This window comes from Leopardus geoffroyi, chromosome C1, assembly GCF_018350155.1.
Source record: "Leopardus geoffroyi isolate Oge1 chromosome C1, O.geoffroyi_Oge1_pat1.0, whole genome shotgun sequence".
Taxonomy (NCBI): domain Eukaryota; kingdom Metazoa; phylum Chordata; class Mammalia; order Carnivora; family Felidae; genus Leopardus; species Leopardus geoffroyi.
Window position 1 is genome coordinate 105,923,507 of NC_059328.1, and position 20,453 is coordinate 105,943,959.

Genomic DNA, 20,453 nt, shown 5'->3' on the forward strand with positions numbered 1-20,453 from the left:
TAGAAACTAGGGGAATCATGTCATTCCTACTTATTTGGTGTCTTGCTATATTCAAAGCAGTGAATATAAGGTGATATAAAGGGGAGTACAGGAATTTTGTTTGGAGGTCTAATTTAAAGGTGTTTATAATCCAGCTGGAGGAGTGAATACTTACAATTTAAAAAGGGCAGCTCATAATAAATGCTATTAAACAAAATAAAGACCCATATATACTCAGACATTCACAAAGACTTCTTGCTCCCAACTCAATGAGACACCAGACAAAGGGGATCTTTCTCTTTTATTAGATTAAAAAACACAAATAAAACCAATAGGAACTGGGGGGAAAGAAAAGATGGAAAAGGGCCAGGCAAAGGTCAGAGATGACCAAGAGGAGAAGCAGGGAGAGGAGGGGGAACATTAAGAGCCCCAAGTCAGGGCAGGAAAGAGGTTTCTAAGGACTACTCCTCTCCTTATTTGATGACAATTTTCTGGCGCAAGGCTCGAGGCCCAGAGCCAGGGAGGGGCTCGGGAGGTGGCGGGCCAGGGCCCAGTGCTGAGGCCGTGGGCGGCAGTCCATGGGCAGTGATGTACTTCTTATAGGCCTCACGGATGATCTTGAAGGCTCGAGCAGTGGCGTAGGGGATGTCTGTGACAGGATCCCGGTACAGAGCTGGGCGATGGGTCACAGGGCAGACCTCCCGAACAGGGACCTTTGGGGGCCGCCCTTGGGGAAACCATTCCTCGAATGTCGCATCATCACTGAAAGTGATGAAGGTACGGGAGCAGCGAGCAGGAGGGACGATGGGTCCAGTGCCGGCACGGGGAGTCAGTGCAGAAGCTGTGGGAGCAGGATCCAGTCTGAGGGGAGAGACAGAGAAACACAAAAAGTCTGAGGAGAGAAAACAACAGACAAAGAGATAAGACAGGTGAGGAAAGAGAGGAAGGAGGCAGAATGACGGCAACAATCGGAGAGAATCTATTAAGTGACAGATGGGGAGAAGCAAGCTGTGCTGGGTGGGAAAACTGCTGAGAGAGGGGAGAGAGACTAAAAACAGAAAGAAACACAGCTGAGGGAAGAGGACCCTGAAGGACATCTGTGTGTTGGAGAGCTGTGTGAGGAGAACTGAGGATGGCAGGGAAAAGGCTCTCTTCCCTTCTCCCCTGTGACGCACTCACCCTTCCACATCCACATTCTCTTCTTTAGGGCCTGGCTCCCCAACGAGCGGCACCGTCACCGAATGATAGGTGATTATGGGCCCAGGGCACTTCCGCTTCTTGTGCACCTGCTTCTTTTTGTCAGCCTCAAGCCGCTCATAGGTCTCTTCAGGGTCAAAGGGAGGAATGAGGGGGCGGTGAGTTCCCCCATGCCCACACTCATGTCTGTCCTGTCTAGTCCCTGCCTGCCCAAGCCACTCACACCAATCCTCTGAGGCCCCCCTAGCACCTCCTAGTTCCGACATTCTTTGCTTGACCACCCCCCAACCCCCAACATCCTCTCTGCCCACCTCTCCCGTCCACTCAGCTCCTCACGCACTCAGACAGCAGGACTCTGGAGCTGGAAGGAACCCTTGGATGAGGAGCCTGTTTGCCCAAGCTGCCCTGTCCGCTCACTCCCAGCCATGGCAGCACGCTGCGTCTTCAGGCATCTCTGGTCATTACAGAGTTCTCTCCTATTTCCAGCTGAAATTATGTTGCCTGATGACACTGTTTCACCTTTTCAAGCTGTAAAGGACACAGGTCCAACCTGTCTTCCCCATGACAGTCCTTTACATAGTTGAAATTAGTATCCAGGTCTCTCCCTCCAGGCCGATCACAACACCCATTCCTTGAACCATTTCTCATAAAACATGGTTTTGAGACACACTCTCTTTTTGCTAGCCCCTGTGCCTAGGACACTTCCATTACTGTACTTTTCACAGTCTATGGCAGAGGGTGCATGCTGGCAGCTCCTCTAAGTGTTTTGTTTGATCTGTATTGTATTTTAAAGAAAATTTAAAATAGTTACTGATGTTTGAAAATGAGGAAATTACATTTAAATACAGAGATTTCTGGCCCTTCTTTTTTTTTTGAGAGAGTGAGCACATGTGCAAACGGGGAGAAAGGGCAAAGGGAAGGGGAGAGAATCTTAAGCAGGCTCCATGCTCAGCACAGAGCCAGACGCACGGCTCGATCCACAACCCTGGGATCATGACCTGAGCTGAAATCAAGAGTCGGACAATCAACTGATTGAGCAGCCCAGGTGCCCCTCTGATCCTTCTTAAAAAAATAACAAGGAGGGGCGCCTGGGTGGCTTAGTAGGTTAAGCGTCCAACTTCAGCTCAGGTCACGATCTCACATTTTGTGAGTTCGAGCCCTGCATCGGGCTTTGAGCTGATAGCTTAGAGCCTGGAGCCTGTTCGGATTCTGTGTCTCCCTCTCTCTCTGCCCCTCCCCCACTCACATTCTGTTTCTCTCTCTCAAAAATAAACATAAAAAAAAAATTAACAAGGAAATCGGGCAACCTGGCATCTGCGTTGCCACATGGCAACAACGAGCTGGGCAGAAGAACCAATCCTCCTTCTGAGCGCTCCTCTTATTCGCCACAGTCCCCTGTCTGGACAGTGACACTGCTCTATGGTAGTTCATTGCTGGTACACAGGTCTCCTCCTGAAGGGCAGTGACTGTGACTCATGTTACCTACATATTATCAGGGCCACGCGGTGTGCCACCCAATACAGGCACTCAGCAAGTATTTGTTAATGTTCAGTAGGTCAAAATATTCCTGATCCCTTTCCTCTGAATGAACTCCAAATTTCTGTTTCTTAAGTGCGCATCCAATCTTCTAGATAAAGTCTGACCAGAAAAGTGTGCTCTGGAAACCCCACCAATGATTTAGCCTCTCTTGTACTTGGAATTCTGGTTGGTAATGTTGCTTTCTTTCCCTTCTGCCAACCTTCCAACACTTCCCCTTTCAAACACTTCCCTGTACCTTCTGGAATTCCTGCTCTATAACCAGCCAACTCATCTATGTCCTCAAGTTTCTCACTGTGAATTCCTTCCACAATTTGTCTTCCTGGAAGCCTGTCATCCCAAGGCCACTGCTCTCCCTGCAGCCCTCTGGTGGAGGTCTCTCGTCCTGCCACCTCCCATGCAGGGTGTGCCTGGGTCCTGTTGAGCCCACACTGCAACTTTAGACCACTGCTTTTCTCCCCATGCGCAAACCCACTTCTCTCTGGAGACTTATGCCACCAGGCTAGATCATGTTTCTTTCCTGTCATGCTAACTCCCTCACTCTCTGAAGACTTTAGCAATGCTTTCCACTGTTCCTCTCCACTCAACTCCTATCATCCTTCATCACCCTGGTGACCTCAAAGTGCATGCACATGGGTAGCCCCTTCAACATCCCATCCCCACAGTTTACAGATCTCATCTTCCTGTCCGTGACACATTTGTTGCTCCATTCCACTACGGCTACAGCCAGGAACTGCCCCAGCTCTGAAATACTAAAAATCACACATCCCAGGCTCTGGCCGCAACATCCTATGCTTTGGGTGTTTTGCTCCACAATTCTAGATATCCTCTGTCCTTTGATACCTCCCATACATGGATCTCTCCTCATTCTATCTGGCAGCCCCCTCCAGTCTTCATTGTTCTTTTTTTTCTTCCAGTTTCCTTTTTATTTTTTTTTTTTTTTAATTTTTTTTTTTTTTTTCAACGTTTATTTATTTTTGGGACAGAGAGAGACAGAGCATGAACGGGGGAGGGGCAGAGAGAGAGGGAGACACAGAATCGGAAACAGGCTCCAGGCTCTGAGCCATCAGCCCAGAGCCCGACGCGGGGCTCGAACTCACGGACCGCGAGATCGTGACCTGGCTGAAGTCGGACGCTTAACCGACTGCGCCACCCAGGCGCCCCTCCAGTTTCCTTTTTAAATCAAGGTTAGGTTCCTCAACCTATCATTTCAGTCACTCTCATCAATCTACACTCCCTGGTCCAGACCTGGATTGCTGAGTGCTCCTGGAAAAATACTACACAACAGGCTAGACTGGAACCACCATGAATGCATGTTCCCCAAATTCAACAGACTCCCCCAATGCCAGCAGATAGTTCTATCTCAACTATTTCTTTTCTTTCTTCTTCTTATTACTTTTTTTTAGGGAGAGAGAAGATGTGCGTGCAGTGGAGAAGAGGCGAGGGAGAGAGAGAATTTAAGCAGGTTCCATGCTCAGCACAGAGCTCGACATGGGGCACGATCTCACAACCCTGGGATCATGATCTGAGCTTAAATCGAGAATCAGACGCTCAACCGACTGAGCCACCCAGGCGCCCCTGAACTACTTCAAGCACATTTCACTATCCTCAAGCTTCCAACTCTATGCCCAACACCTGACAGGTGATAGTGCCTAAAAGACATCAGATGAGAACCACTCCAATGTCCTGCTATGGGTTTATAAACCTCCAACTACAAGCCATCCTTCCTTCCTCCTCCATAATTTAGGCCAATTCTTCCACCTGTACTCTAGCTACCCCACTCCCCCCACATCTCACTTCTCCAAAAACCCACCCTATTAACTACCCTTTCTTTCTTCTCTGTCATTAAACTTTCAGTTGCTTCTCACCAAAGACAAGAGTTCCTCTAATCTTAGATAAAACAAATAAGGAAAACTGTACATTGACCCCAGATCCTATAGGTTTTACTCCTTAAACCACCCTTCACAGCAAAGCTTTATAAGTGTGGCTCCCCAGCCGGCTTCAAAATGGTGTAGTCTTCAAAACATGTTCCCTAAGTTCATCTGACCTCCTTGTCATCAAAACAAATGGACACTTCACAGTTCTCCTCTTGAGTAGCATTTCTGCAGCATTCAGCAGAGACTCTCTCTCAAACATTTTCTTTCCTTGGTGTTCTTTTTCTTTTTTTAATATTTATTTATTGGGGGGGAGGGAAGGGCAGAGAGAGAGGGAAGGAAAGAATCCCAAGCAGGCTCTGCGCTGACAGTGTGGGGCTCAAACCCATGAACTGTGAGATCATGACACGAGCCGAAACCAAGAGGCAGACACTTAACTGACTAACCACCCAAGTGCCCCTCCTTGGCATTCTTAAGATAAATTCTCCTGAAGTTCTCCAAATCCTGGCCACTGCTAAGCTCCTCTTGTACATCTGCAGGGTTCTCTTCGGCCTCTGTCTTCTCTTCCCCATGCTTTCTCCCTGGGTGATCTGACCCACTCCAATCTCATCAATGCTATCCATACTCTACAGACTTCCAAATTTCTGTTTCCAGCCTAGATCTCTTGTCCAAGCCCAGACGTGTACATTGAACTCTCAGCACTGCACGGACCACTCAAAAACTCCTCGAATTCAACATGTTCAAAAATGAACTTCTTGTCCCCCCTGCAGAACCTGCTTCTGCAGGGTCTCCGATGTCAGCTACCGGTACAAGAAGCCCGGGTGTTACCCTCCTTACAGTGGCCCAAACCAACCAATGTGGTCAAAGGATGAGGACTGTAATTACAGTGATATCAAGGTCACCTCACTGTTTGTGATGGTTCTCAGTCATTTCTGTTTTGAGGGATAGCTACTGTTTGAAAGTACTGAATTACCATCAAAGATTAAATATTCAATGTTAAAGTCACTATAACAAAACAGGAAAACACACCCTGAAGATGTTGGAACTGAAGTAAATCTTTTCTCAATCATTGTGTTCTTTTGGAGTTATCTACATTTGAGAAATATAAAAGTAGAATGGGATGGGTCCCAGATATTCTGCGTAAACAATACTCAACTCCACATTTGGGCTATCCATGTTTAACCATATGTGTTTGACCAAAAATAAAAGATTCAGAGAGAGAAAGATTTGATGGGGGTTGGGGGAGAAAGACAGAGAGAACAAAGCACATACTATATAGGTGATTGTATGTGTTATTTCACTCAATGGAAGTATGCCCCAGATGGAGCATGTGACAGGAGGCGTATAACCTGCCATTCCTTCGTGTACCTCTCATGATTTGCAACTCTCAACGCCCTATAAAGAAATATATGTTTTGTACAATATATTACTTTATGTGACAGTGTACTCGGCATATAAACTGAAGGGATTTTAAAGAATTTTGACTTTAGCTCATCTCATGGACTAATTCTGGTGAATTTCTAATTTTCATGATTATCATTAAAGGAGGCATTATCACCCCACCTTGTGAACCAGGACAGCAAGATGCAAGTAGGTTAAGCAATCTGTCAGCAGTCTTATAGCAACTGAACGGCAGAACTAGGATTTGAACTCAGTTCTATTCGATTCTTATTTTATACAAACACACTTTTTCTTCAATATAACTTGTTCTTTAGAGCCCAGCTAACTGCCTCACTCCTTGCTCCTAATCCCTCACTCTCCCCATTTCCTTCCTCTGATTCCCTTCTTCTGGATCTTCAACTCCCTAGCTCTTCAGGCCCTTCAGTCTCCGTTTTTCTAAGGTTCTCCCTCCCTCTGCCCACTAGTCTCAAAACCAGACTGACCTAGTGAACGTAAGTTGAGCTCCTCTGTGATCTTGGCCTCTCTTAGCAGCTCCTCCTGGGTCAGTGGCCGCTCACAATGGGGCCCCTTTCGCCTCCGTGACTGTCCCTGCCTCTCCTGTACCCGAAGAAATGTCTGTCTTGTATGCTCAGCTGTAGACTGACGCATGGACTTCCGACCTGGGGAAGAAGTCAGAGAGGAAGAAATCTTTGAATTCATGTCCACCTCCTTTATTTTTAATTTTAAAACTTCTTATTTGGAAATCATTTCAAACTTACAAAAAAGTTGTAAGAAGAGTCCACAGAAAGTACCTATGTATCCTTTACCCAGATCACTTCCTGTTAACCTTTTGCCCCATTTGCATCGCGTGTGTTTTCCTGAATGATTAAGTTGCACACATCTTAGTTCTCGACCCTAAATACTTCACTGTGTATTTCCTAAGAATAAGGGCTTCCCTTATGTAACCATAGTACAGTTGTCAACTTCAGTTAACTTGCCATGAATACAATACTTTTTCGTTATGTTCCGATTGACCCAATTGACCCAATTGTCAATTGACCCAAACATCTCCACACTCACTGTCAGAGCCATCATCTTGTAGTTCTAATGGCAGCAGAGCTTTCTCTTCTCGGGCCTTCTGAGAGCTACCAGCTGGAGTGCTGACCTTTCGAGGCCTCAAGCTCTTGAGAGGCTCCTGGGAACAGATTGGAATCAGATACCATGGAACAGAAGTAATACGGAGAAAGATGAGGATTTTAAGAAAAAACCAGTCCTGTGGGAAATAGGACTAGCATGGGGAGTCCTGTGACCTTATGAAGGGCAGAAGAGAAATTGTGGGAAATTACAGGAGTCCAAGAAAACCAGGATACCCCTGCACCTTATATGCTTTGGTGACTACTCGGCGCTTCCTTCTAGGCTCTTCTGCTTCTCCATCACTGGATGGTTCATCCCCTTCATCAATGTCAAAGTCAGAGTCCACTTCATCCTCTGTGTCTGACTGGTCCCCTTGATATTCATCATCTCCAGATTCCTGAGGATATAAGGAGAGAAGGTTCTCACTGTCACTGGAGTCATCAGTGCCCCTCCAGGTACAGAATCTCTTTGCTTTCTTGGTAAGAGCTGCCCCACTCTCCTTCCCAACCCAGCTCTTCAATTTCCTTAGGCAAGAAGCCCTTCTAGGTAATGGCCTCTGGCTCCAGCACCACCTCTTTCGGCAGTCATTAACTGCCCTTTACCCGTAGCACACAGTGTTAAGTGCTGGGATACAGAAAGGATTTGGTTTCGTCTTTACCTTCAGGGGTCTCACAGTCAGGCAGAGGACAGGATATCATTATAAAAGGAAGTTTAAATACAAGACAACATATAAGGTATCAAATGGTACTAAAGTGTTATAGGAGCTCAAAGGAAGGCACACTTGCTATAGATTGGTCGTCTGGGAGGGTCTAAACTTTAGACTTTATTCCTTTAGAGCAGGGGTTGGCAAACTTTTTCTGTGAAGGGCTAAAACAGAACAGGTAGCGGGCCAGATTTGGTCATCACGTCACAGTTTGCTGAGACTCTAAAGAACAAAGAGAACCTGAGCCATGGTTTAAGATACTGGTAGTGTTTTGGGGCGCCTTGGTGGCTCTGTTAGTTAAGCGTCTGACTCCTGATTTCAGCTCGGGTCATGATCTCACAGTTTGTAAGATCGAGTCCTGCTTTGGGCTCCACGCTGACAGCGCAGAGCCTGCTTGGGATTCTCTTTCTCTCTCTGCCCCTCTCCCATGTGCACTCTCTTTCTCAAAATAAATAAACTTACAAAATAAAATAGGGACGCCTGGGTGGCTCAGTCGGTTGAGCCTCCGACTTTGGCTCAGGTCATGATCTCACGGTCTGTGGGTTCGAGCCCCGCGTCGGGCTCTGTGCTGACAGCTCAGAGCCTGGAGTCTGCTTCAGATTCTGTGTCTCCCTCTCTCTCTGACCCTCCCCTGTTCATTTTCTGTCTCTCTCTGTCTCAAAAATAAATAAACATTAAAAAAAATTTTTTTAAATAATAAAATAAAGTAAAATAAAATAAGATAAAATAAAACGTGGGTAGCGTTTAGACAGCCAAGAGGGCAGAGGTAACATGGGTAGATGGAACAGCAAGAACAAAGATGCAGAAGCAGGAATGTGCATAGCCTATTTATAGAATAAAGATCTAGACCTAAGTAAAGCAGAAAGTTTTTCTTGGGCAAGAAATCTTCCTAGCTGGCTGCCTTTGACTCCAGCACAGCCTTCTTCCAACATTTCCTGACTGCCCTATAAGGCTCTAAGACTTGAAAAGGTTGCATTCAGTCTACAGAGAGACTTACATTATCAGGCTAATAAACTCATGAGTTTATTTGCAGGCCAAGGATTCTCAATCCTCTCCCTCTCCTTGCTTGTTCCAGTACTGATAATCATTGCTGAGGTAAACTAAAGTTACTGAGAAATAGGTCTCATTCCTCAGGTGTGTTGGAACAGAAAAATAATTGGGTACAAGTACTAGTAATGGGGAGCCAATGAAGACTTGGGGAGATAGGAAGACTGTATACAAGGAGTGTTTCAGAAAGTTCTGGAGGTGGTTAGCTGAGTGGAGTAGAGAACATGGGGCCTAGAATTGAAATTGAGAGAGTGCAGGTTAAGTCTAGGACGGCAGCCCCATTAAAAAGTAAAGGGAAAAATACACTTGGGGGCAGGGGAGTCAACTGAGCGGAGTGGCATCTCAAACATGTGGCTCTCTCTTCAATCAATGATGTAGACCAACAGGCTAATCTTGGTACATATGCTGCCAAAGCAAGCAAATAGCACAGACAGTTGACACTCCAAGCTAGCCAGAGTTCAATCCTGCACTGATGACCATCATTTCCTCCCAACTGATGTTTGTGAAAGACAGCCTGGGAACACATTAATCCCCTCAGCTCTAACCTGGTATTAAGTCATCTCACCAGAGAATAGTAGTTCAACTACACATTAGCTTAGTGTCCAATCAAAATACTTTCATTAAGTTAGGGATTTACTACCATTCCTTTGGCCCTTATTGAGGGTCATTAATAGACATGACTAGATAAGAGGATATTTCTACATCATCTGCCGAAACCCTGTTAGTTTATACATCTTATATAAGGATTAAATTCCTAAAATTTAGCATTGAATAAGTTTTTCTCTTTTAAAGAATGTATATGCTTCTTTCTTACTGAAAAAAGAAATTCAGGGTTTGGCTGCCAGGAAGCTCACAGCTAAATTTAGTATCAATTGCTATTACCATTTTAGCAAAGGATCCTGGTACAATTACTTCTGATCTGTCTCTATTTTTACTGTTCCTACTTTTTGTTTATATGGTAAGCCTCCTTTAATCCTTTTTGGAAGCATGAAGGGCACATATTAAATAACGACTCGTAAAATGACAGGAATAGGAAAATGGCCTTTGGGGGAGGGAAGAGAACATTCTATTTTAAACTATAGCTGTGTAAGTAATGACTCCCAATCAGTCATCAAGTCCTGTGGATTCAATTTCCTTAATGTGTCTTGAAACCTATTGCCCATGTTTCTCTACTCCCACTGCCTCCTTCATTCTCTTCATTAGAGTGACGTTTCTAGAGTACAAATTTGGGGGCACCTGGGTGGCTCAGTCAGTTAAGCAACCAACTCCCACGCAGGTCATGATCTTGTGGTTTGTGGGTTCAAGGCCTGCATTGGGCTGTGCTGATAGGTCAGAGCCTGGAGCCTGCTTTGGATTCTGTGTCCACCTCTCTCTCAGCCCCTTCCCTGCTCACACTCTGTCTTTCTCTCTCTCAAAAATAAATAAACATTAAAAAAATTTAAAAATATTCTGGGTCTCCCTGTCTTTCTGCCCCTTCCCCGCTCGCACTCTCTCTCTAAAATAAATAAACATTAAAAACTATATAAAGTACAGATTTGATCATGTACTTTGATGAATCTTCTCAGTCCTCTGGATGAAGAGCAAACTCCTTAACATGGTTCACAAGGCCCAACATGATCTGGCCCATGCCTACTGTCTCCAGCCTTACCAATCTTTATTCTCTTTCAAGGTCTGGAGAAAGAGTAGACATGCAGGCTCCAGACCCAGACTCAGTACCTTTACACATCTGCTCCACCCCCTCAGTGGGCTAACCTTTCTCCTTACCCTGCTCTCAGCCCTACTGCTGTACATACAGCCACAGCTTACTTTTCATACTATCCTAAGTTTAAACATCGTGTCCCCCAGGATGCCCATCCCCACCAATGACTCTGGCTCCCACATGTTACCACAGCACCCTATCCTTACCACTTATTTTACTCCTTATCACACAGTATTTCAACTGTTAATTCAGCTGGTTCCCCCATTGGGGTCTGGTATAGGTAAGAAAAAGTGTTCTTAATACTCTCTGCTTCCCTATAACCTGTCACAGTAGTTGGTTTGCCCCAGCTTCTCAACGGCTATTTTAAGAATGGACAGATTCAATCAATACAAGTGCCAATCCAATCCAGACCCTAGCCCAGGCACTAGACTTATTCTGTTGAACAAAACAGACCATCTCTAACCTTACAGAGTTTACAACCTAATAGGAAAATATAAACAAGTAGGCAAACCAAATCTAATTACAATTTGAAATGTATACTATGAAAGAAATAAATGGGACACTTTTTATAGCAAAGAAGGGTTATCGAAGGAAACACTTACATTGAGACTTGAAAGCTGGAAAAAGCATAGGCTAAGCTCCTCTATTTTTTCTTTTTTGAAAAGAGATTCCTTTCTATACCTCTGGTGAAGAACCATACCGTGGGCCCGCTACTATATACCGCGTGGCTGCGAGAAGCTCGCGTTACGTTAGACGTCAAGAGTGTGGTGAAAACAGGTAACTAGAAAAGTACGCTGTCGGTTTCTGCCATACTCTGGGGTGCCTCCGGAGACCCTTCCATCCCCGACCCCTCCAACCCCATCTAGGGCTCTACCTTCTAGTACTCCATTTTAAACCCCCGCCACCCCCAACTCTCCCACCCCGTCGCGAGTATCAGCTACCAGGGCCCCACTCCATTCCCCGCCCCCTTCTTTGTCCGAGGTTTCTCCCTTCAGGACTCCCTTTAGCTTCCTCCCCTCCCTCTTCCTGGACCCAGCTCTTGCCTCTGTGAAACCCCCATAAGTCGTCTGGTAGAACTCATCTTCCTCCTCTGCCTCCAGGAGGCCAGAAAGCCGGTTCCCCGCGGTCTTCCGGGGGGCCCGGCCCCCAGCCAAACTCATACCGCCTACCGAGACTGCGCCGCGATCAGAGGGCCCTCACCCAGCGCGGGTAGCGGAACTCGGCGCTCAACACCACTACCTGCGGGTGGTAGGCGGTGGCGGAAGCCAGTAGTCTACAGGCAGAAGTAGCAGAGCTTCGAGAGGCCCCTAGTCCTGTCAGCCGCGCCTTCCTCACTCTGCAGCCCCGCCCACCGGGAACGCGGAGACCACCTAGCTCCCCGTTCTAGCACGCGCGGACCTGGACTGTGGAACGATTGGGCTCGGTGACTCCAGGAGTCCTACTAACCTAAGTCCAGAATTTAGGAGTCAACAAATTTTCACTTAGAAGAGGTCAGTCTTTTACCTCTGTTCCAGTCCGTTTTCCATTCTGCTTCTAGTAGGAACCTTTCTAAAAACCCAGACTTTGTCACTCTTCTACTCGAAGATGTTTAATGGCTCCCTATCATCTACGGGTTAAAGTCCCAAATCCTTGAGACAGAATAGTAGTGTGTTTAAGAGCATAGCTTTAGAGCCAGCCATACCTGAGTTTGAGTTTAAGATCTTTTAGCTGTGTGACTTTGGACAAGTTGCTGAATCTCAGTTTTCATCTGTAAACTGGAACTAGGGACGCCGGCTGGCGCAGTGGGTAGAGCATGCGACTCCTGATATCAGGGTCATGACTTCAAGCCCCACGTTGGGCGTGGAACCTACTTAAGAAAATAACAAGGTGGGACGAATAATACTTATCTTTTAAAGTTGTTGCAAAGATTAAGAGATATTAATCTTGTAAACTGCTTAGCACAGGATTTAGTAAGCACATATGGTTAGTAGGTGCTAACTACTATTAACATGGCATTCAAGATCCTTCATAGTTTGGCCTCTCCCTGCCTTTCCAGCTTCACCTCCTGCCTCATCGTCCTATTCTAGTATCACTTTTCAATTCTTCGTCGTGCCTGCCTGCTTTTCCTTCTTAGGATTCTTTTCCTTACTTGTCTACCTGGCCAAATTCTGGTTCTATAGGTTCTATAAGACAGTAAAGTCTTCTCAGTCGCCAATCTCTCTTCCTGGCACAGTTTCCATAAACACGGAGGTCATGCCGCCTTGATTCTCTGGAATAGTTCCAATATCAAATAGTCTGTGGTATTGTCAAGACCCTGTATCAACTTCTCTTCCTATCTTTTATTCTGAGAGTATGATTGTCAACCCATAGCACTTGTACATACTCTATGATGGCAGCTATTACATTTTACTCTAATGATTTATGGGGCTGCCTCTCTCATTAGTCTGTGATCTTTTTGAGGGTGAGGACTTTATCTTCACCTGGTATACCAGGAACTCTCATGGTGCCTAGGACATTGTTGGGGCTAAATAATGTCAATTCAGTGAATGAATTAATGAATGACAATTGAATGAATAAGGTACTCATCCTCTTATTTTGTGTCTACGTTGATCTTGCTTGCCCCTAGCCCCCTCCATTCTGACCTTAGGGACTATTCTAAGATATGATAAAATCTGTGTGTGTATGCATGTGTGTGCACACTCACATTATTTCTGTCAAATCTGTATACGTGGACCTATTTTGAAATCACCAGATTGCTCTACTTTTCCAAAATATATATTGGTGAACTCCTTTTTCAATTTCCTTGGGGCACCAAGCCAGCATGTCCTGCTTTGCCTCTGCCTCCACACCCTGCCACGTCACCCCAGGTCTTCTATGCCAGGAATGTTACTGGGGAAGAGTGGCTCTGTGACTCAGAGGACACCCCAGGGATTGAGTGGGAGTGGAGGCAGAGATAATGTAAAGGGGGAAAAGATGAGAGACACCCTGGCCCCACTTTTTGAATTTTGCTTTCATTCCTTCATATATTCAGGAGACATGTATTATGCACCTACTTTGTGCCAGGCACAAAGATTCTTGAGATATAAAATGCTTGAGATATTAAATGGGTAAGATGTAATCTTTGCCCTGAAATATTCAGTCTTGTGAGGAAGACAAACAAGTAAACAGACTGACATAATACCATGTAGTAGGAGTAATAGCAGCCATTTTCTGGTACATAAAGAGAAACAAAGACCCCTAAGAAGCTACAAAACAGGGATCTCTTCTTTTCAGGAGGGCTGAAATCAAATTCATAGATCAAATCCCAGGGAGAAGATCCCTCTATTTGACCTACTGCCTGTATGAGTCAGGGCTTTATTGGTCTATTTCCAATTTTTAAATCAGAAACAGCTTTAGTTCTACACCAGCTGATTTCTAAAATAACTCAGGAAATGGTAGCAACTCCATGCCTTTTATGGAAACAAGTATAATTTATTCAATAAATATTTATTTGACCTATGAGCCAAATCCTGTGCTAGACAGTGTGCTCCCATCTGTCTAGTTCCTGTACTGTTAGTTGGGTGGAGGGGTATATGTATAGGCAACTGTAAAATACTTAAGTGTCATTCAATTCCATTGCTATTGAATGAAATGGCAACGCAATCATGTAGTTTGTCTACCTTCATACCCAATGGAATATGAATAATCCAGCAAGTGGCAGCAGGGAAACAATTATTTCTATCTTGAGAGAGGGGTAGAAGGCAGAGGAAAATAGGCAGTGGTAGTCTCTGGACTTCATGGTCCTAGGTTCCCTTTCGAGGACCCGGAAGACATCCGGATAGAGGATAACCAGGCCATCTTGGGGGCTGCAAACCAAGACCCCCCCCCCCCCACACACACAATTTCTCTTCATTTATTAATTTCACAAATAATTATTGAGCCGCTACCATGTACAGGCTCACAAGATGGGAGGAGCTGGAGATATAAGAGTGAAACAGTCTTTGCTTTTCAGCAGCTTACAGTCCGATCAGTCTTCAGCTCCCCATCTGGTTTTCACAATCTCCAGGGTACTTTATTAATCCGAACGCTAGACTAGAATGGGGAATTTCTCTGTGCAGTTCGGTGCACTGATTAACAGAACCAAGGGTTTGCCTGGATCGCAGATTGTGATATGGTCGCCTTCCGTGGCTTTTTCTGAGAGGTCTTCTGAATTCCATAACTGTGCCCAGCATTGCGCTTGAAGCAAAGTGTAGATCTGTTTTGAATGTCATTCAGAGGAAGGCAAGACAAGCACGCATGTTAAGCCAAACAGTAAACAAGCAGTAAAGCCGGAAGAATAGTCGCATGTGATGTTTTGTGATATTCAAGGGCTTAACGTCGCTGAGTTGACAACAGCGCCTCGGTGGGGAGCTCTAACCCTGGGCTCTAAAATTGAAGGCCAGCCGGGCCGACTCTTGCTTATCCCGAGCTCCGGCAACTCAGCCAGGTCCTTTCACAGAGACGAATTTAACTGGACCCACAGAGCCACCGTAGCGCTGGTTCACAGTCGGGGAAGAGCCTGTCTTCGACCTGTAGATTCGTTAGGGCAAGAGGAACCCGTGTAATGTGACCAACACCAGCCTTCCAATTGGTTCTCAGGGCCTCCCTCTTCTCCCCCCCCCCTCCATTGAGTGGGCTGGAACGCTGGAAAGGTTACGCGCATGAGCAGTTCCCGGATTTCCCCTGGCCACCGAGTGGAGCAGTGAGGTTGGGCGATAAACAGGCTGTGGCTGGGGAGGAGGGGCGGGGGCATTTGTTCCTCTGGGACTTTTCACGCCCCCTATTTCGTTAGGTGTGGTTAGGTTCGGACGCGGGGTCCTGGCGGCGGGCTGGAGCCTACTTCTTTGTGAAAGGGGAAAGTAGCTCCCTCGGAGCACTGGTGAAGTTGCGGAGCGGGTGCGAGACGGCGGTTTTCCCCTATGCCAGCCAAATGGTGCGGCCCTGAGCTGTTTCAGGACCCAGCCCGACGTGTCTGAGAGAGGCCCCCGAGGGGGCAGGGAGGTGGCCCGCAGAACGCGGGTTCTGTGAAGAGACGTGGAGAAAATTCGACTCGGAGAAGAGGAAGAGCCCGATTGAAAGGGAGCGAGGCCGCTGAGGGGTAGGGGGCTGCCAAGATGGCGTCGGCCTCCTCACGGCCGTCGTCGGTCGGGTTTTCATCCGCGGATCCCGGCGTCCCTTCCTGCGCCTCGTCCTCAGGTAATCAGGGCGGGGCGTGGGCAGGGGGCTGATGGCGGCTGTGCGATGGGAACGAGAGCGAGACCTGGGAGGGCACCTGTAACTGGGGATGTCCGAGGAGTTGCCGGTAAGGAGGACGGAGGTTGGGTTTTCAAATAGGGCTTTCTGAGCGGTCAGGGGGAGTCTGAGGAAAGGGTGGATTTGATTGAGGAAAGGGAGGCTCTCAAAAACACAAGCTGTCTTCGAGGAGACCGACTTGAGAACTTGAAAAGGGATGGAGATTGAAAATGGGGGTAGGACGGTAACAGAAGGGAAACCGAAAGAAGTAGAGAAAACTGAAGTAAACGGAGGCCTTGTATTTAGAGGAATTACTTAGTGTGAGAGGTAGGTGGTATTCAAGTTGACTATGGGGTTAATCGGATAAAAATGTGGAAGAGAAGCCATGGGGTTAAAACATGTTTAAGGGTTATGTGACGTTTTCTTTGGATTGCTGAGGAATTAGGGAATTGTGGGTTTTGTTGGGGGTGGGAGTTATTGGAGACCTTTTTCCTTAGAGGCCTCCCCCCTCGTGCGTCATCCCTTCCCAGTGCCGACCCCCGCGCACGCGCTCGTACCCACATGCATTTATATCAGACACCCTCCTTGTAGGATTCCCATTTCCAGACTGCCCACCTTTGGGAAGGAATAGGGCGTTTTGAAGGAAGGCGGAAAATTAGAGTTAAAAGACCCTAGAAAACAGATGGAGAAGATGGAATGATGCACAGTAGAGGCTGAGAGAGGTTGTGATGGGAATTAGGCCTGGGAAGGATGGAGTGCTTGGGAGGTGGTTGTACGTGCTGTGGAGAAATATTGCATAATAGGAAATGCACTGGAAGAATGCTTAGTCTGTATCAGGAAACCGGCACTTGGAGCACTGAGCCATGGTAGTTAGAAACTACTGGAGATTGAGGCAGGGCAGAGGAGCCCACAAGAAAAGCAGCAGATTGTGTGTAGGAGGGAAAATGTGTGTAAGTGTGGGGAGGTGGGTGGAAATTGAGTCAGAAACTGTTCTAGAGCTTCCATCAGAAATGTCTGGTGTTCCACAGTTACTGTTGCCTCAACAGGCAGGAGAAGCTGTCAGATGTTGGATGCTGTACTTGAGAGGTTGACATTTCCTTAGGCCTGGGATTGCATCCTTCCCTTTTGACTTGGCTAAATAGAGGGTTCCCGCTTTCATATTCCAGCTGGGATGAGCTTGGCTACATGGTCACAAGTATCTTCTTCATAAGCTGCAGTTTTATTTATGTACATCTATTTTTAGTTTCTTGAGAGGTGTTTTTTGCATTTCCTGTAAAAGCATTAGAGGACCAGAGCAACTCGTGTTGCATTCTAAGTGCGAAGGATGAGGTAAAATAACAGGTGTTTTTCTAGAGTAATCCCTTAATTTAAACCTTTTCTCTCCTTCCCCCAATGCAGAAAAGAAGGTTGTGTGTAGTTCTTAAGCTTATAAGAAGTTAGGTGTTCTATTAGAACCAGGGTAACCTTAAAAACCATGTATTTATGTTCCAGGATTTGATTCAGCCTCTGTCCCATGGAAGTATTGGCCATGTGGGCAGATTTAGGAGTAAAGGAAAATTTCTTTTGTCACTTAATGGAATCATCTTCCTCCTCTTCCATCTCTACTGCTTCGGATAGTCCTGCTGTCTTTTTCAGATGTCATTGTTTGATATTTTTGTTTTTATGTTTACTGCCAGATCCTACAGCTAGCAGTTAGTAATTCAGATTGTGTAAATGTTTTTGTCCTATTGTGTTTTCACCAGAAAATAAAATACTGGGTTTCAGTGGACGTTACAGCTCCTTGACTCCATGATGTTCATATGAGAAGTCAAAGTATAAAAATGTCTAAAAATAGCTTCAGATTCTTATTTTTACTTTTGTTTCTCACACCTTCCATCTTTGCTTCTTTGACAAATGTTGAAACAATTGGATTAAGAAATTAAGAAAAAGTGTTTATAAATAGTCCTGAAAACCTGATGGGATTTTTGTGTCCAGATCCATAGTGTTGACTTTTTTTGTGTGTCTTCACTTTCACTTAGGTTTGGCCTTAGTAAATTTAATTTAGTAAAATACTTCATTCTAAGGATGTGATTGAAGAAGAAGGATATTAGATTCTGATGCAAAAAAAGGCTATTAGAATTTATTTTTATTTTTATTTTTTTTAATGGGTTTTATTTGTGATTGGGGGTGAGTGTTGCTGTGTCTGGATGGTACCAGGGGAATTAGGACATAGACAAGAATGAGCGATGGTTTATGATTTCCTAAATTGTTAAAGGTAAGAAAGCTGGCTTTGTAGAAATTCAAGTAGGAGATTGTGTGTGTGGGTTTTGTAACCATTCTAAAACCAGTTTATTGTTCTTAGATGTTTAGCTGAGCTCACTTAAGTTTTGGTGGAACTCTCTTTGACAATATTGAAAATAGATTCAAGGTTAAGAACGTTAGGATTCAGGGATAGATTGATGTCTTAGATAAGCTGCCTATAACCTTTCGAGGCTCAAAATCTTGGAATTCAAATTAAAAAGGACAGATTATTTGGAACAGTCATTCCCTGTCTAGAGTATTTCACCATTAAGTCAGAGCTGGTCTTTTATTCTGCTGACATGTGAAATACAGAGGTTAGATCAAACCATACACTCTAAGTGATGTTTGACATCATTTCCCATTGGAATAATTAATTACCATGTTTGGATTTGGGGGAAGCAATTATAAATGAGTATCAGCTTACAGCAACCATCATCATGTGCTTGTTCTTACCCTTTGTTAATAAAAGTTGATGCAGTTTTCCTTCTAGTCTCAGCTGTTTGGTGTGCAAAGGAAATTTATTCCTTCTTTTGCTTTCTCCCCATCCTCATTATTTGGACAGTGGCACCACTTAAAAATAAAATTAGCCCTGATGAGGTGCTGTTGACAGTATGACCATCTGTCACACCAGTGTGCAGAGAGCCTGTTTCCCTATCTGTAGTTTGACTAGTTTATCAAGAGCTTGAAATTCAGGGCCGCCTGGCTGGCTCAGTTGGTAGAGCATGTGACTCTTGATCTCAGGGTTGTAAGTTCAAGCCCTACATTGCTGTATAGAGGTTACTTAAAAACAAAATCTTAAAAAAAAAAAAAAAAAGATTTGAAATAAGCCACTGCATCCCTTTTTTAAACTACCATGAAGGGAGTAAGGAGTTTCTGTTTTGGAGACTTGATTTGAAGGAGTTAGAAAGTAAAGTTAGAATGCTAAGGTGTACACTGTTCTCTGAAATAAGAGCTTTGTGATAAAATCATGCGTGACTCCCCCAAGAAAAAGTACTTGAAACATTAGAAGATCATGAACCTGTAGTTCCTTTTTGCTTCAGACAAGAACATTTCTGAAATTGTGGCCCTTCACCTATGTGATTTTATCATGAGCACAAATGATTTGGAAATAACTTTATAGCTCCTTTCCTGACTTCATGTAACTGCTGAAGGAAACCCCACAGAACACAGGACTGAAGCATTTTTGCTTGTGACCTTTATAGTAGGGCCAGCCTCATAAATCCTTGATTTTGGTGGCTCTCTTCTTCCCAGAAGAGCCCCACTAGTAAATTAGTCTGTAATCTGATAACTCCAAATGGTAGGGATTTTGTTGAGTATTTTTTTGTTGTTGTTGTCTGTGTTCTGTCTTGTTCTCTAGAGAGAGAATGAGTGTGTGTACACGCTCGTGTGAGGGGGAGGGGAGGGAGAAAGAGAGCGCATCTTAAGCTGGCTCCACTCTCCATCTAAGGCTCAATCTCATGACCTTGGGATCATGACTTGAGCCGAAATCAAGAGTTGGACACTCAACTGACTGAGCCACCCAGGTGCCCATCCGTGTTCTTTGTGTCCAGTGTAAAACATTTGTACGCTGGTCCTTTACCCTTCAGTGCTTCTGTTCTAGTGGATAGTAATACAATTTAAGCCACTTTACTGGAGTGAGAAACTGAAATTTGGAAATATAAAGATAGAACAGAATGTCATGTAGTCAGAATATGACTAGGTTCACCATTTTGGTTGACATTTTGTAAGTAGGGAGAGATATTGCTGTTTGTTTTCTCCATTGGGGTTTTGACACTTCTTTTTTACTTTTGTTCCCTTGGGTAGATTCTGACAGAAAACTGACATCGGAATGTCACTGTTTTTGTTTAACCATTTATTTCTGCCATGGCTGCTCAAACTTGGTCAAGTATGATTATACAGATTTTTTAGGTGTCTAGTATCAGATATTAATTGGTAATAATGTACTGATAAGTTGGCTTTGGATTCAAAATTGTATGTTTTGTTGGTTTCTATGTGCGGTTCTGGGTTGATACAAACGTCTTCTGATTAATATTTGCCCAAATAGGTGCCAGCTACTAGTTATTACATGTTTTATTAGTCTGTGTTTCTTTGATAATATAATGGAAACTGTAGCCTGTGAAGTGAATAACAGAGATAAAACCAGGCCAAAGACAGAACTGGGGATAAAGAAAGAAGGTGGTTATTTTTATCCTTTAATCTGGATATTTTCTTTCCTAGAATTTTAGGATATTCTTGCTTGACATAAAGTAAGAGCAAAGTTGTTAGTTTCTTCTCTCTTTCTGTTGACTGGGTGTGTTTCTTGATCATGGATAAAAGTATGTTTGAAGAAGTATACTATTTTCTGATAGCCTGGTAGAGGGAATCTCTGTTTCTCTGTGTTCCAAACCCCAGCCCA

General features: G+C 44.8%; 2 protein-coding genes across 14 annotated transcripts in view; one reads left to right on the forward strand and one right to left on the reverse strand.

Moving 5' to 3' along the window:
- Positions 1-263: 263 nt before the first annotated feature.
- VPS72 (vacuolar protein sorting 72 homolog) lies at positions 264-11,832 on the reverse strand. 3 transcript variants are annotated; one of them, XM_045479181.1, is made up of 6 exons: positions 11,593-11,832; positions 7,345-7,497; positions 7,047-7,161; positions 6,470-6,646; positions 1,159-1,303; positions 264-840 (listed from the first exon to the last, which is right to left on the reverse strand). In XM_045479181.1, the coding sequence occupies exons 1-6, from the start codon at positions 11,707-11,709 to the stop codon at positions 453-455; spliced, it is 1,095 nt and encodes a 364-aa protein (XP_045335137.1). In that variant the 5' UTR covers positions 11,710-11,832; the 3' UTR covers positions 264-452. The 3 variants fall into 3 exon arrangements, with proteins under 3 accessions (XP_045335137.1, XP_045335138.1, XP_045335140.1); XM_045479182.1 differs by lacking the exon at positions 11,593-11,832 and adding an exon at positions 11,152-11,352; XM_045479184.1 differs by lacking the exon at positions 1,159-1,303 and having other exon boundaries at positions 697-840; positions 11,593-11,790.
- Positions 11,833-11,916: 84 nt separating this feature from the next.
- PIP5K1A (phosphatidylinositol-4-phosphate 5-kinase type 1 alpha) overlaps positions 11,917-20,453 on the forward strand; it is a 40,619-nt gene continuing 32,082 nt past the window's right edge. For 3 of the 11 annotated variants that reach the window (XR_006712747.1, XM_045479174.1, XM_045479166.1), the window contains exon 1: positions 15,216-15,742. Coding sequence is in view for 9 of the 11 variants with exons in the window: in XM_045479174.1 (XP_045335130.1) it covers positions 15,661-15,742 (82 nt within the window). In the remaining 2 variants the exon portion in view is untranslated. The other 8 variants (XM_045479168.1, XM_045479175.1, XM_045479167.1 and 5 more) reach the window with 5 other exon arrangements.

Coding starts and splice junctions, on each gene's coding strand:
- VPS72 (XM_045479181.1), bottom strand. CDS start 11,709: ATGAGTTTGGCTGGGGGCCGGGCCCCCCGGAAGACCGCGGGGAACCGG. Junction 1,304..6,469: donor GCTCAACTTACGTTCACTAG/GTCAGTCTGGTT, acceptor TTGACCCTGAAG/AGACCTATGAGCGGCTTGAG. Junction 841..1,158: donor GAGAATGTGGATGTGGAAGG/GTGAGTGCGTCA, acceptor CTCTCCCCTCAG/ACTGGATCCTGCTCCCACAG.